Source organism: Sebastes umbrosus, chromosome 10 (assembly GCF_015220745.1).
Source record: "Sebastes umbrosus isolate fSebUmb1 chromosome 10, fSebUmb1.pri, whole genome shotgun sequence".
In the NCBI taxonomy this organism is placed as follows: domain Eukaryota; kingdom Metazoa; phylum Chordata; class Actinopteri; order Perciformes; family Sebastidae; genus Sebastes; species Sebastes umbrosus.
This window is the reverse complement of record NC_051278.1, coordinates 21,207,852-21,224,898: the sequence shown is the minus strand read 5'-3', so window position 1 is coordinate 21,224,898 and position 17,047 is coordinate 21,207,852. Positions and strand designations below refer to the sequence as shown.

The window sequence follows — 17,047 nt, the reverse complement described above, 5'->3', positions numbered from 1 at the left end:
ACTTCCGTACTTAAGTTACAGCACTTCCGGTGTTATCTAAACTCAAACTGCGATCTTTTCCTAAACCTAACCAAGTAGTTTGTTGCCTAAGCCTAACCAAGTCGGTCTTTTCCTAAACCGCAGTAGTTCGTTGCCTAATCTTAACCAAGTCGATCTATTCCTAAACCTAACCAAGTAGTTTGTTGCCAAAGCCTAACCAAGTCGATCTATTCCTAACCCTTACTAATTAGTTTGTTGCCTAAGCCTAACCAAGTCGGCCTTTTCCTAAACCTAACTATTTTGTTGCCTAATCCTAACCAAGTCGATCTATTCCTAAACTTACTAGGTAGTTTTATTTTGACATGGAGCGGAAATTGACACGAGCATCACGTGTTGCTGGACATTCGTAGGAAAAGGCACGAAAAATACGTTGTTGAAAGTCGTGCTGAGCGTCACATTAAAAAAAGAGAAATTTGTTTCTACGTACACTAATCAAATAGGTTCAATTTCGTGACTTGCTGTGAGACTGTGTTGCTCTCACTGAACTCCTTACTTTTCCTATTTTACCCATAAAGACTGAATGCGTTGCACTAGGCTATACCGTAAACATAAAAGAATGGAAACTAATCAAGGCTCACAAGATCCTCTGGGCACTGTCGCTTCTTTTCTCTTTAAGGAAATAAAGACAATTTACCATCTCTACCACAGTTAATAAGGTGTCTTTGACCTCACTCCCAGCGGTCTCTGCCAGGATGTGCTATCAGAAATGTAATCTCTATCCCTAGATCTTGAATAATCACTCTAATCACTGGTGTCCTTCATACCAAGTTATTCCCCTCAGGTATTTCTCCACAGAGCAGCTGAGTTATACAAACAATCAATAGTCATGAGCAGCAGTCCTCATGAGACCTTGTTGAATAGGGTATGCTGTCTAGTCTAATCACACATGAACCTCAATGATGTGATCTTATATCATGATGGATGCTTTTTCAATACCTAAAATGTCTTGAATGCCTGGCTTTCAGCATGTCAGTGGAAATTAACCTCTGCCGGCATTGTAATACTTTACTATGCTTTTATAGAGTTTTATTATCACGCCAAACTTTGTTGATTCTTTCTGGATTTCAACTTATTTCTCTTCATTCAAGGTTCAAGGTTATTTATTTGACATTATGTCAATACCAGTAAATTAATCTATCTAGTAATCTTTGGTCTCAGGTTCCTTCAACAATGTTCATAAAACATGTATATATAAAAGGGGAAATCACACGAGTAAAAGTAAAAGCAAAATTATAATCTGAGGCATGAAATAGAGCAGTTAAAATAACTATAGGTAAATATAAAATAGTAATGTAAATTTGTAGAGACAGTATTTCAGATGGGAAAACTGAATGTAAACAGGATGTAAAATGTATATGCTTGATGAGAAGTAATATACTGTATGTCCACAGAGGTGTAAACAGGAATGTAGTATGTAATATGACAAATACTAAAATATACAGTATATATATATGTTATACAGAGGTATAACAGTTTGTAAAACAGTATGTAAAGTATAAAAAGGCAAATAATGGTAAATAAATTCATAAATTCATCGCAGGCTGAGCACATAAAAACAGAAACAGTAGCACCAACATCTATGGACAGTTTACTCCTTCCCCACATGTACCATAACGTCTAAATGTCAGGCAATTTCCTCCTCGTGTGTCTTGAGGGAGCAGAAGCCAAAGTCAATTTTCCATGTACATATTGCCACAATGAGATCTAGAAAGATAGTTGTAAATCTTTCACCGTGTCTCTAGTGGGAACAAAAGCAGTAACATTCTTGGGTAAAGCGGCAAAAAGGTACAATGTTTTTATGTATGAGGGGTTTATGTACCATATCTGTGTTGTTAAGATAGTCTGACCCAGTGGATGTTATCTGCTGAGGACAGCACTACCACTAACTATTGCTACGACTATTGCACTCTGCTTCCTCCCGCTGCTGTTTCTAATGAGAAACAACAAGAAATGGGAGTTGACTCAGCTCAACAAGCAACATACTACTAATAAAAAACCTGAAATTGCAAAAGAAAAGAGCCTGTGCAAGAGTGAGATAATGATCCAAAGTGCTCCCATCAAGGGACTGGAGTTGGAAATGAGCTTTGGCTATAAAAAAATATATATTATATATATCTCATATAGCATATCAGATAACCTTAATAAAAAAATTTCATTATAGAGCTTTAGGGAAGAACGCACTCTAGAAGTTCTCTGTAAGAAAGATGAACAACAAAAACAACTCTACCCAAAACTAAAGCACAAATAGAAATATTATAATATAGTACAAGTTCATTAGGAAAGAAAAGTATATATGTATATATATATATATATATATATATATATATATATGTATATAAAGAAAAAAATATGTACGGAATTTGTCATTTCCAGGTCTGGATAAGTTTGGAAAAAAGGTTGACGGTCAGCGCTGAGTGACTCTCAGTGGGGAGAAATGGCAGAGCGTACAGGTCCAGGTGTTGATTTATGAAGTGGCCTACATTTCTTTTCATGGAGAGAGACACACAGAGAGAGAGAGAGAGAGAGAGAGAGAGAGAGAGAGAGAGAACCCAGTCGGTAGAGAACAGCAACCCACGGGGTCGAGTAGAGTGCTTTATATTATAATAATAATAATATAATAACTTGGATTTATATAGCGCCTTTCATGAAACCCAAGGACGCTTTAACATAGACATAAATAAACACAACAAATGTAACATAACAGTAGCTAGGGGCCATAGGCCTTGGTGAAGAGGTGGTTTTTGAGGAGTCTTTTGAAGGTGTCCAGAGATGGTGTGTTGCGGAGCTCTACGGGAAGAGAGTTCCAGGGGCTGTGTGTAAGGGTGGAGGAGGTCAGATAAATACTGAGGAGCCAGGGCATTGAGGGATTTGTAGGTGAGGAGGAGGATTTTGTAGGTGATGCGGGACTTGACCGGGAGCCAGTGGAGGTGGATGAGGGTGGGGGTGATGTGCTGCCAGGGCTTGGTGCGGGTGAGAACCCTGGCAGCTGAGTTTGGCACATATACTTTATAATTGCAATTTTTCATGACTTTGTCAATCAATTTGTTCCCAATGACATCATATCATTGTTTTCTGTTTATGTTTTAATTAGTACTTTTTAAAAAGACCAATGTTTTGGGATCCAGGGGGGCCCCAGGCAAAACCCATTTCCAGCCTTTGCAGTTTAATAAGATAGAATATAATAGATATATAAAATGTTTGCAATGGGTCCTAATTTAAAGTGTCACACACTACCTAGGGGGTAGTGTTGTTTTTTCCTTCAGATGACATTTATTACAAAACAAATAATGTTTTCAGAAGAAGTAGGTTGACATTTTGCTATGATGGTTGTTTCTTACAGTAGATTATTCTTTCCAGTCAGTAGACCTTGTACGTTAAATAGGTTGGTCGGATGTTGGTCGGATGAGGGTTAAGTAGGGAAATCTAAAAAGGTCTCATAGAAACACAGGGTTAAAGCACATCCCCCTAAACAACAAAACAGAACGCTTTAGTGAAGCACCACTGAGATAAAAACTCATTAACTTTTTTCATGATTGAGTAAAACCTGATGTCCCCGGTTGTCAACAGATAAGCATAGACTGTTTTGATTGGTAACTGCAGATGTCCATTTTGTCCAGAGCAATTTGTCTTAAAATTATTTTAAAAATTTAATTTCAAATAAAATGTAATGTTTGCAGCAGTCATACAATGCTTTAAAATTAAATGAAATTCAGGCAGTAGTATTCCAGGCAGAACAACAGTCAAATATGGTCTGAAAAATCTACTGGGACAGGTAGGCTATAGTTTTAGTTTTGTTCATGTGGAAGTATGTTGTTGACCGTGTCGGTATCTTAATAGATGAGATCTCTTTCCCTGAGAATCGTGAGAAAATTGTGATCTAAATTCTTACAAAAGAATCGTGCAGCTCTAAAACAGACCAACAGAGTAAGTTTTGCATGGGCACTACTACATGACTAAATCATGGAGTAAAGTACTGTTAAGGTCACAAATGGGGCCACCTTAACACATCAGCCTCTGACAGCTAGTATTAATAGCTTGGTCAGCACTAACCCAGCCAACATGGTTATATGGACCCCACATGGGTTATGCTGGGGGTACCTGGGTACCAAGTGGGTATGGGCCCAAAATGGGCATCTTATCCATGTGGGCTTCCCGTGTGGGTCCTAGTTGGGTCACTCCTGGGAAATTAGTGCATAGGGCCAACATGGAAACTGTGGGCAAACCCACCTACAACCCATATTTTAGGCCATGTAATCCCCATGTAGTTCCCACATAGAACTTAAACCTGGGGCCAGGATGGGTTTTGGTTATGTTGCCCAGATTGGGCCCATAAAACACCCAGTGTACTTCTGCATGAAACCTACAAGGGCAATTGGCATGGGGCCATTATGGAACAATCCCATATAGGGCTCATTTTTCAGCCCATTTACTGCCCACATGGGCCCCACATACAAATGTTGGCTGTGAAACTGATGGCAAAAACAGTAACAAAATAGCTTAGTACTTTAAGATAGTGGACCAACAAGGGCAACAGATACTGCTCATAAAAGCTGTTTGCAGCCTGTATAAAGGTAGAAGACCAAAACAAAAAGTTTGTACTTACATGTGTGTGTGGGGGGGGAAGATCCTTCAAAATCTCTTATTTTTAGGTTAGCTTTTTTTCTTCTTGGTTCTCCCACCATTATTAATTGGCCAGAAGAGGAACAAAAAGCGTTACAGCCTTTTGTTGCTCCCCGGTTCATTTCAAAGGAGGACGCACCGGAAGTCATCGTTTCATCACATCTCGACGGAGGAAGTACGAAGAGACCGAAACATCTACACGTTAACGTCTCTACTCCTCTAAACCTCCTCCTGTCTTCACTCTTAACGCTCTCCACACTTCATCCAGTAAGTATACTTCACATGTTTAAACCCTTATAGTCTCTAACAACAATATGTGTATCTTAAAGATCAGTTAAAGATCAGTTCGAGGAGACTTCTATCGGGCTAACACCAGCTAAGCTAACCTCACGTTCCTGTTAGCCAGAGGAGCCATTGAAAACAACGTTAGCACCGTTAGCATGCTAACTGCTGCTTTGTGAGAGCGGCAGGAACCAGATCACAGTGAGGGAGCTGTTTACTGTTATCACACGGTTATAGGGAGCAAGTACGGAGCCCCCCCCTGGATGATGTACTTCAGTAAAGCTGGAAAGATATTGACAGATTCAGACTTCCTTGATCAAGAGATAGTATATTGTCTTTATTTCATTAAAGAGAATAAAACAAAAAGCGACAGTGTCTAAAGGATCTTGTGAGCCTCGATTAGTTTCCATTATTTTGTGTTTACGGTATAGCCTAGTGCAACGTATTCAGTCTTTATGGGTAAAATAGGAAAAGTAAGGAGTTCAGTGAGAGCAACACAGTAGACAATGAGCTACGACCTCATTTTAATCAACACATAACACATAATGTTGGTCTCTATGCGCAGCCGGCTGTGAGACGTGATGAGTTGTTGATCCAGGAAGTTTGAATCTGTCAATATCTTTCCCACCTTATCGAAGTACATCATCTAGCGGGGCTCCGTACATCAGCAATGCGTGATCTGTCAGGAATGATTGGAAGCAGTGCTCTATGAAGTAACTCGAGGGAACGCGACGCATAACTCGAGGGAACGCGACGCATAACTCGAGGGAACGCGACGCATAACTCGAGGGAACGCGACGCATAACTCGAGGGAACGCGACGCATAACTCGAGGGAACGCGACGCATAACTCGAGGGAACGCGACGCATAACTCGAGGGAACGCGACGCCTAACGGTACGTGTCCACAGGCTCCGTGCTTTCCACGCTCCCCATTCATTGTCTATGCAAGCAGCCGCGCAATGCATTCTGGTAGCGTGGCGTCGCGATTCGAGAGACTAGGCGTCACGACGCCCGCTCCTCATCTGCATAAAGTTGAGGGCTCGTGTACTTTATGCAAATCAAGGGCGTCTGACGCGACTCGCCGCCTCTCGAAACTCCCGATAATCTTTTAAAATAAACGTTGTCGATCCAAAATAAAGACAGATTCAGCAACTGCATGGGTTATTTCTCACCTCAAATGTTTTCAGAAACACATTTCAGTGAACTATTTACGCGAAATAAGAGAAGAAAGTTTCCAAACGAGCCTCCATACTGGTTCCAGTTTGAAAGCTGGGAGCAGCAGCCAACGGCGGGAAAGCGTTCGTCCAATCAGGAGCCGAGTGCCTTGTTTCAGGACAGCACACCAAGCGTCCAATGTTGGGAATCGTCGCGTCCCCTCGCGATAGAAAACGCCCCTGTGGACACGTACCATAACTCGAGGGAACGTGACGCCCGACTCGAGGGAACGCGACGCCCGACTCGAGGGAACGCGACGCCCAACTCGAGGGGACGCGACGCCTAGCGCGAGGGGACGCAACGCCTAACTCGAAGGAACGAGTTACTAACTCGAGGGAACGAGATAATAAAAAAATTCTCCTAGGAGTTTAGGGGGGCTCCGTAAGCAAATAACTGGCTCAAGCACAGAGAAAGTAGGCTACTTGTTTTTATACTGACGTAGCAGTTATACACTGACATTAGTTGTTGCTTAGTAACATTAGTAGTTAGCGTTATAGTTTTATAATCGCTTACCGGATATGCCTTAAAGCGAGGGGGCTATTGACTTGAATTTTGGGATTATATTGAGCACATAATTGGCTCAAGCACAGAGAAAGTCGCAATGACTAAGCCAGATAAGTAACGTTAGCTGTTTGTTTTTTAACTAAATAGTAATACAATACAGTAAGACTTATAAGTCATAACATTACGAGAGAAAAAGTCGTATTATTATATTAGGGATGTCACGGTACCAGAAATCTAGTAGTCGATACCAATACCAGTGAATTTACACGATTCTCAACTCTTGCTATTTGTTTTCTCAACGAGTTGAGGCGGAGGTAGCGCTGCGCCATCTGCCATCTGCCATCTTTCACGTCTCGTGTTGTTGTTTTTTTCCATGTTGTCACGGCTTTCTTCGTCTTCCTTCATTTCACGGCAGATGAGAACACTTGTAAGCGTATACTGCCCCCATTAGATCCGGAAGAATCGCATCTCCAGTACCTCTGCTCCGGTACCAAATGACCATTACAGGCATCGTTCGGTACCGAAGAAAACGAGTACCGTCACATATTTAGAATTTTGGTACCGAGTTGGTACCGATGTATCGGTTCTCGTGACATCCCTAGTAATACTACAACATTCAATCTATTTGCCTCTGCATGAACTTATTTACTTATATTACATCTGACATCTTTTTCTAGAGCCTCTGGGACTCTCATCTCAGCGAGAATGACCGACAGATACAACATCCACAGTCAACTGGAGCATCTTCAGTCCAAGTACATCGGTACAGGACACGCCGACACCAGCAAGTGGGAATGGCTGGTCAACCAGCACAGAGACTCTTACTGCTCCTACATGGGACATTTTGACCTGCTCAACTACTTCTCCGTCTCTGAGAACGAGAGCAAAGCGCGTGTCCGCTTCAACCTGATGGAGAAGATGCTTCAACCGTGTGGACCACCGTTAGACAAACCTGATGACGCTTAGATTACACTGGAGTGAACTGTGGATGTTTTTTTACTGGATGTTTGTGTAGGATTTGGCCCTGACCCTGCCAACACTGAATTGATTTTTCCAGTTACGAAACAGAAGATACCTGGACACAGGTCTTTACATTGTTTGCATCTGGACCACTGAAAAACATGTTTCTTGCCTCGTACTGCTCTGTAGCTGTCAGGGAAATTTTCTACAAAGGTGAAAGAAAGGACAGTAGAGAGGGCTTCAAGATCTATACATTTATTAGAGAAGATAATAGAAAGCAAATTGGTGTAATATCATCTGCCAAGTATTTGTATTAACTGATGGATCTGTATTCTTGATTAAAATTTCTGTTTTGATTTCATTCAAATTCATGTTTTACCATTTAAAATGTAGTCATTTCTCATCACAAAGTCAGTACCTAGGCTACATACAAACAGTATAACACAAACAGTTACTTAGTGCAGTGTTGGACCACCACCAGCAAACAGCTTCAAAGCTCCGTGGTTCAGATTCTCCAAGTCTCTGTGCTGCAATAGAAGGGATAAACACTTCTTCTAGAAGATATTCTTTCATTTGGTGTTTTTATGACGGTGGCGTAGCACTCAAATCTTCCATAGGTGTTCAGTTAGGTTGAAATGGTCACTGCGAAGGCCATAGCATGCGATTCACATCATATTCATGCTGATTAAATCATTATTTTTTTCATTCATTATATAATCATCTGTAAATTTCATCGGTGCCATTAAGAGCATAAATTAGACAAATTCTATCATATGCATACGATATATTGTATGGAATTATTCTATTTCACAGAAGAGAAGAAAAGATAAAAGAGAAAATGAAATGAAAAACTTAAAGTAAATAAATATTAGGGCTGTCAAAGGTAACGCGATAACACATTAATGCAAATTTGTTTTAACAACACTAATTTCTTTAATGCATTAACGCAACTTGCAATTTTTCAGTTGTAGCGGGCTCTTAAAACTAGAGTGAAGATACTGGCATCATATGAAACTAGAAAACTTAAGGGAATCCATTGGTATCAACCATGTCATACTAGCTTGTTGCGAAGGAGGCTAAACAATGCTCCAAACTTAAGCAACATTCTGGTGAGGAAAAACTGGCATGGCCATTTTTAAAGGTGTCCCTTGACCTCTGACCTCAAGATATGTGAATGAAAATAGGTTCTATGGGTACCCACGAGTCTCCCCTTTACAGACATGCCCACTTTATGATAATCACATTAAGTGGCATATTGTTATGCTAAATGCAGTACCTGTGAGGGTTTCTGGACAATACTTGTCCTTGTTTTGTGTTGTTAATTGATTTCCAGTAATAAATATATATACATACATACATTTGCATAAAGCAAGCATATTTGTCCACTCCCATTTTTGATAAGAGTATCAAATATTTGACCAATCTCCCTTTAAGGTACATTTTGAACAGATACAAAATATGCAATTAATTTGTGATAAATTGTGATAACAAATTTTAATTGACAGCCCTAATTTGTTTTTTTTTCCAGTTATTATTTATCATCTGTCTGTAAATTTCACCAGTGACATTAAAAGAACAAATTAGGAAAATTATATTATATGCATATGATATATTGTATTGGATTTATTCTATCTCACGGAAAGAAAATGACTTAAAAAATTAACAAAATAAATAAATATATAGGAGAACCCGCTTCAACACAAGCATAAGCTCAGAAAAAAATATGAACTGAATTAAAATGGGGAAAGAAAACATTTTGTCACCATTAACAATTGAGATATGATAAATGATATATTAAATATATAATGTACATGAAGAAAAAAAAATTAGCTGGAGCCCGGGCCACATCAAAGTGTTCGGAGCACAATGTGTGTTTTTTAAACCATCACCCCACTGACCCGTCATTTTCTCTGGCAATAAGATTCACAAAACAACCACAGGAATGTTGTTACGGAGGACAAGAGCGATAATGAGTGCGTTTAGAAACTTCCCTTTACAGTGCTGCCTTCATTTCCATCATTATTTTTTGAAGGACGAGATGAGGATGGCCCTCAGAGCCAAGCATGCTCCGAGTGGAAGAATTTAAACAAATTTTAACTTTAGTTACGAGAGCCCTGCACTTCAAAACCAGTTTTCTGACAGTTGCATAGCAACAGCAGCACCTACATGTTGTGTTTCTGTTTAGGTGGTGCCAGCTATAACTGGAGTGGTCCACTGGACACAAGAGCTCCTCGTTGCTCATGATTCAGCTCTGGTTGGCCCTGCAATGGAACCCAGACAATCAGTGGGACTGGAATGGATCGCTATGTGGAGAGTTATCAAAGTAAATTCAAAATAGAGCTTAAAGGTCTCATAGTCTTGGACTGTAGGAAACTATTTCTTGTTTTGTAGCTTAAGAGCAGTGCAAAATTGTTTCGATAAAAGGTCATAGGATACATCCGAGTATATGAAGTTCAATTTTTGCATTGACATTTATATTTTATATGTCAGTTTGGAAAATGAAAACTAGGCTAGAACATTAACAACCTCCAATACAGGCATAAAGTTTATCTTCTGCATGTATTTATGCTGCACAGTAATGTGTTTTTCGGCAGTGAGTTTCATGCTTGGCCTTGCAGATTCAACAAACTGTTGTCCACCTACACAGTCTCTCACCCATGCACCACATTCAGGCACACACACACACGCACACACACACACACACACACACACACATTTGTACCCAATCATCCACCCACACATTTGAGTGCACTCAGATCAGCTGTGCATGACTTAAACACACATCCTGACCCTGCTGTGTCTCATTATGTCTGATTGTCAAGTAAATGAATACATTGCTTTGTGTTTAACATGCACTTTTTAATTTATAGGGAACAGTATAGGAAAAAAATTCAAAGAACGTAATTCGAAGAGGCCGCTGATTCTCATATACGATGTTCACGGTAGATAGAGCTACTAATTGCCTGGTCTGGTACCTTTCATTTACATACATGAAAAGCAATTAGATTCCAAAGTGCAAATTAACTTCTCAAGCAGTGGCACCAGTTTAGAAACTGCTATAAAACACAGCTCGTGGAAACATCAAGAAAATTATTCCAGAGTTGAATTTGAAATAGGGCCTTTGATGAGGAGTGCCATTTTAATATGCCACCAGCCATGAAGAAATGATTTTATAATGCAAATCACCTCAGGGTGGTTGAAGTAGAATGGATATTTGAAGCTGCAAAGCTTGTTTAGACTGAAGTGGGCAGCGGACAAAGTGAGACGTGCGACTAGAAAAGAGCAGCATGGCGCTGAGGTTTGACTAGCTGACTTCAGGTGGTTTATCAAAGCACACAGCCAGCCAGATTCACACACACAAATACACGGCCCAGAGCTGGGAGAGGATGCTGTGCATGACTCATTGTTGGATTGAGAGACAAGTCAGTGGGTGCCAAGGAAGTTCTTGTGTTGCGCATCACGTCTGTGTTTGAGGGTTACTTAGTGGGGTAAGTCCTTGCCATCTGTCCTTGCTGTGAGAGTCGTGAAGACGGCGCTGCCAAGTCAGGCGTGAAGGCGGCGTGAGGTCTGTCGGTGTGCCGTCACACACACACACACACACAGAAAACACTCACATAAACTGCTTGACTTGTTCTCTCTGAGCACATAAATAGACGTCTGCCCCTCAGTATCCAGGGACATTAGTGGACTCTCCTTTTTTAATGGGAATAAGGCGTGCAGGTGGGTGTACTTTGATTATAGGCTCTCAAATACAGCCACTTTGTAGGTGAAGCACTCTGCAAGAGACCTTTTCTGCACTGCTTTTTTCATTATCTGCTGCCAGGAGATAATGAGATCAGTTATGTGTGTGTGTGCATGTGTGCATCACTGTGTCTGTCCACGGCTAATCTCGCATGCACTAAACCGTTTAAAGCAGGGTTAGGCAGAATGTTTTTGGCATCATTGGACAAAAATTTCATAATAACCTTTCAGCATATTGTAATTCAAGTGTTCTGAGAGAAAACTAGACTTCTGCACCTCCTCGTGGCTCTGTTTTCAGGTTTTTAAAAAATCTAGACCGTGACGGGAGACTTTGGCCAATCACAGGTCATTTCAGAGAGAGAGAGCGTTCCTATTGACTGTTCATTCAATGTCAATCACTCACAAACTCCTATCAAACGGTCAAACTAGGCAGCGCTGATCAAATATGAATCAATATTCTGTTACTGTAATGCCTATTTCTCATCTCAAATGTTTCCAGAAACATCTTGCAGTGTACTGTTTAGGTGCTTGGTATTTCCTCAACTGATCTCAACATGGCTGCTGGGTCACAAACATTCTCATTTTACAGCTAAACAGTACACTACAAGATGTTTCTGAAAACATTTGAGGTAATAGTGACCAAATATTAATTCATATTTGATCAGCCCTGCCTAGTTTGACCGTTTGTTCGGAGCTCGCGAGTGATTGACAGCTGCTCAGAGACGGCAAGACTCCAGCTCGGCTCTGATTGGTTGTTTTCCTCCGGTCTGTGAAATGTTGCAGATGCCATTAGGAGGACACCGGAGGACACAGAGGCACATGATTTTTTTTCAGATTACCTGTCTCATGCACTACTGTCAGAATCTAGTGACCGTTTTATAAAAAATAACTTTTTCAAAATCACATTTGCTCCAATTCTACCCACTGCAGCTTTAATATTGTGGGTGCTCATTTATAGCTGCATGCTCAAGGACCTCTCGTAGTTGCAGTGACTCACACTTTCTCAAAACATTTTTTATTGCCTGATGGCACAATGTTGTATAAAGTGTTTTCTTACAGCAAAGGGAAAGAGCAGTGTAGGTGAAACAGCTTGTTCAGGTTATTCCTTCAAGAGACCTTCACAGTGACCATAAATACTTTGTCCTGCCTTCTGATGCACGCATAAACACTATAAAGACTTTTACAGACCAGGGACTATACACATACACATCCTATATTTGCAATAAAATCTGTAACTTAACGATCACATATAAAGTGAGGCGAATGAAGATACTGAATACCCACTAGCCTCTCTAGCTGGTGGATGGACCCTGATATTTGTGGAATAAAATGTCTTTTATTTTCTCTAAGTGTATACTAGAAATATTTTATACTTCAATTTCATACCACGCTGCTCAAGGTGTTGCTCTAAATCCACAAAGGAATAACACTCAAAGCACAGCACAGCTGCTGCGCTATATTATATTCACAACACACAAAAACTAAATTGTCGTCCTTGTATATTTTGTATTTTGAACATATATATTTTTTATATGGATTGCCATGAAATCTTGTACAGGCATTCATGGTCCCCAGAGGATGAATCCTCGCCCCCCTGACTATTCTTCTAGGGCCACCATGAGGTTGACAGTTGTGGTTATGCGTGAAATGTCTCAACAACTATTGGATGGATTGTCATCAAATTTGGTACAGACATTCAATTAATAATCATCTTAGATATGCAGAACGTTTTACTCAACTTTCCTCGCCAGTCCTGCTTGAACACCTCACAGCCGAACACCCATTCAATCGATCTAATCTCACATGGCAGCTCATTATCACCTCGGCTATGTAGTTAGAATGGAAATCATTGACGTAGGTGCTTGTTTGCATTTTCAAATGGTACCTAATACAGTGCATGGTGTCTTCCAATAACCGCTTGGCCTTTCTGTGTTCATGCTGAACGTTTCATTTGGCTTTCCTCTGATTACACAGGACCTCAGCCAAAACGGCGAAAAGGTCCAGGAAGCACATTCACCCTCGTCAAATATGAATGCTCCAACAATCCAATTATCTTTGCCCTTCTCTGCCACCCACCTGTTTTATCCAACGATCTGCCTCCTTCTTCCTCCTCCACTAAATCCTCCTCTGTCATCTTCTTCACTGCTTACGCACCCTCCACTGCTTACCCACTTCCTCCTTTTCTCCCACTTTCTGTTCCCTCTTTCTTTCTCCATCTCCACTGCTCAGATAGGCTCACCAGTGGAGTGGAAACATCCAAGATAAAACACACAAGTAATGACTCTTCAGCAGAGGAAAAGAAAAACATGAATATTTTCTGTGACGAATTCAGGAGTGCGGGCATGCCATCATTTTCTCTGACTAAATGCGAACCGAAATGGGGTAATGGCACTCGGAATAGGAAAGCGAGTGAATGCTTGGTCTTTATGGTAAAATACTCAAAGGGACTGAATGTAGTTTTTTACACATATAAACATTTTTTAATCATTTTTTTTATTGCCAATGTGTGAACAGGTTGTCACCTAACCGAAAAAAATAGACCTTCCATGACTTTCTGGGTTTCCTCTATCAGCCTGTAGACTGCTTTTAAAGGGAAGAACCTGGGCCTTTTTTTCCGGGAAAATCCAACAGATGTGACATTGTTTTCGGCTCCAGTGTGCAACCATAGCTACTGTTTGGTTAGAAATGGAGTCCGCTAACGCCGACACACAACCAGCTCCCACCACAACTCAGACTCCGACACAAACTCCACGGAATCACAAAAAAAACAAAGTTATATCTTGTGAATGGAGTGTGTGTGCATGTGGGAAGTGAGTGGTGAAGCAAGAGAGAGAGAGAGCGGCGGCGAGTGTTTTAAAAAAACGAGCGAGTAGCAATGCAGAAGAGAATTAGTGTAGCTTTGAGAATATCAAGTGAATGTACAGAGGAAGTTGAAGTTTTGCAGAAATAAATGCTGCATCTCCTCAAGACCAACAGAGGTTTCCCGGGGTTAACTCCGGAGCCAGTAACGTTATCGACTTCGGCCCAGGAGATCAAAACAAAAAGCAACACATTCTAACATCTGAATGAAACGTCAGGTTTAAAAACACTTGGTTAAGTTTAGGGAAAAACATTGTGTTTTGGGTTAAAATAACTACAAACACAAAGACACATTGCTGGTTTCACACAGGATGCAAACTCTGGTCTCTTGGGTGAAAACCCTGTGTTTTGTGTCCCATCCATTGTCCCTGACCTCCACTCCTTATGGAGCTTCATACTGTCTATACTACAGCACCTGACTTCTGCTTTTTCTCCTGTCATAATTACTACGGTCGCTAGGTCGCTGTCATTTTTTTAATACCTTCTTTCGGTGATCTACCGTGTGAATAGATGATAAAACCTACCAGTGGGTGTGGTAGGCCTCTATTGACTCACATCTATGGGGCATATAGCGACTGATAACGCCTGTTTAATAGCCAGACAACGGTCTAATCGGCTGGTTTGGTAAGCTTACATTACTGCCAAGCATGTGAAATATAGTGATATTGTGCTTTTATTATTATTTTATTGTGTGGCAAATGTTGCGAGCACAACAAGACGCTGTCTGTCGTTGACTTAACGGCCACAGGCGTCACTGTTAACAAGCAATTTCGGATTCTTCCATTGAGTCCCTTTAATGTGAGTCTCGTCTGAGCAGTTTCGCAGGCAGTTTTGTGCGATGACGAATCTGGTTTTGAAATATAGGTTGTCACCCTCCCTTCTCACAGAACAATTACCTTTTCATGGCTTTTCTGAGCCGAGAAAATTAAAAGCTGACTTTTTTTTCTTTCCCTGCATTGTTAAACTTTAATAACCTTTCTTTTTTTCTTGCAAAGAGTGCAAGTAATTTGAGAAGTGGAATGACTCTAATATGAATAGTAAGACTGGGTGGAATGAACCCTTTAATAATCACACTTTTTGAAACCTTGCGGGGGATTATATTGATGATTAATATCCACCCTTTTCCAGTTGAGTAGAAGACCTGTATTACAGCCGAGACATCCAGGCAGTGTGCCAGGGACAAAACTGCCTTCCCATCCTGCCTGGGAAACTTCATTAATGTGGGGAGTGTGTGTGTGTGTGTTTTACAGCTAGTGTGACTCTGGGGGCTAAAAAGTGGAAACCTTTTTAGAGAAGATTGGTTGTTTAACACTTTAGATTTAGTCGTTTAGATTTAAGGTTCGGGTTCAAAGTTCAGGTTATATGGCCAAGGTGAATTTTAGAGTTAAGTTTAAGATAAAGGTGAGGATTGAAGGGGTGGTCAGGTGAGAGAAGTGTGTGTGTGTGTGTGTGAGAGCAGGAGGTTTATGATCACTGTGGTCCAGGAGGGCATCTTTCAGCTATAAGCACCAGCTGCTACAGTTATCTAGCTGTCCTAACTGTCCTCCTTTGCTCTATAAAACCGATTATCTATCCTGCGAGGGAGCAGCAAAGTCGACAAGTGGGTGTACATCGCAAGCAAATCAAAAACTTTAACCTTCCGTGTTACTGAGGTCAAGCTGTGGCACATATGTTCTGTTAAATCAATCCCAAAGCCAGCAGGTTATCAGAGGAGGCCTTTAATGCTGAAGCCCCACTGGTGATTCACTCCTCTGGCTGTCTCTCATTTCCTACCACCTCTCTTGTCTCTGCAATCTCTTTCCAAATCTCCACGTCGTCTCCTTCAATCTCTAGCTTTCATTTCCATGTCTTCTTCTGCAGAAACAACTCTATAACGACCACATCCTCTTTAAAAGCGGGCAGTCTCTGGAAGTGAAGTTCTGGATGAGGCTGAATATAGATAGGGCCAGTATTTTGATACTTTAATGGTCATTTACAAAGAGATCCTCCCATATAGACCAAAACACACAAATGCATTAAGATGCCATGCACTCCGAGACCACAAAATCTATTTGGTAAAATGTAGTTTTAATGGCACGGCAGAGCCGAGCGATTTGTCATAATTTGGTGGCTGAAGATGTGTTTGGGAAGCAGCTATTAGAGTTACTGGAATCCTCTTATTTTGCATTTGTCAAATAATTGTATCACAACATGCAAAGGATTTTTATTTTATTCCTTGCACTTGGTTTTGTTTATAGGAAACTTAGGCACAAGTGTTAAAAGACGAGAGGAGAAACGAACAGACTACCAAATGAATCAGTGTTGATGCTCTTATTTTAACTTCAGTATACAGTGATACATTACTTTTGCCATGTCGATTTGGACTCGCCAAAAAGAGAGAAAGACTACACATCATTTACACAAGTGTCTACAGCCAGCTCTGTGATAACTTAGTATATTGTTATAATGGGAAATGTTTCACGTAAGGCTGTCAATCAATTCAAATATTTAATCGCGATTAATCACATATTTGGCCATCGTTAATTGTGATTAATCACAAAATCACACATTGTTTATCTGTTCAAAATGTACCTTAAAGGGAACTTTGTCAATTATTTAATACTCTTATCAACATGGAATGGGGAAATATGCTGCAAATGTATGTATATGTTTATCATTAGAAATCAATTAACAACACAAAACAATGACAAATATTGTCCATAAACCCTCACAGGTACTGCATTTAGCATAAAAAAATATGCTCAAATCATAACATGGCAAACTTAAGCCCAACAGGCAACAACAGCTGTGTCATTGAGATTCATCCTCTGAGCACAATGAACGCCT

The 17,047-nt window shown here is 40.5% G+C and overlaps 1 protein-coding gene and 1 long non-coding RNA gene across 2 annotated transcripts in view; one reads left to right on the top strand and one right to left on the bottom strand.

Annotated features, from left to right (window-relative positions):
- LOC119495842 overlaps positions 1 to 16,817 on the bottom strand; it is a 28,056-nt gene extending 11,239 nt beyond the window's left edge. The window contains exons 1-2 of the long non-coding RNA XR_005208575.1: positions 16,769 to 16,817; positions 11,250 to 11,254 (exon numbers count right to left, since the gene is read on the bottom strand). This is a non-coding gene — a long non-coding RNA (uncharacterized LOC119495842). The remainder of the gene's footprint in view (positions 1 to 11,249; positions 11,255 to 16,768) is intronic.
- Positions 4,770 to 7,988, top strand: sf3b5 (splicing factor 3b, subunit 5). Its single transcript, XM_037782706.1, has 2 exons — positions 4,770 to 4,926; positions 7,339 to 7,988. Exon 2 carries the CDS (start codon positions 7,367 to 7,369, stop codon positions 7,625 to 7,627), a length of 261 nt encoding a protein of 86 aa, XP_037638634.1. The 5' UTR covers positions 4,770 to 4,926; positions 7,339 to 7,366; the 3' UTR covers positions 7,628 to 7,988.
- Positions 16,818 to 17,047: the final 230 nt, after the last annotated feature.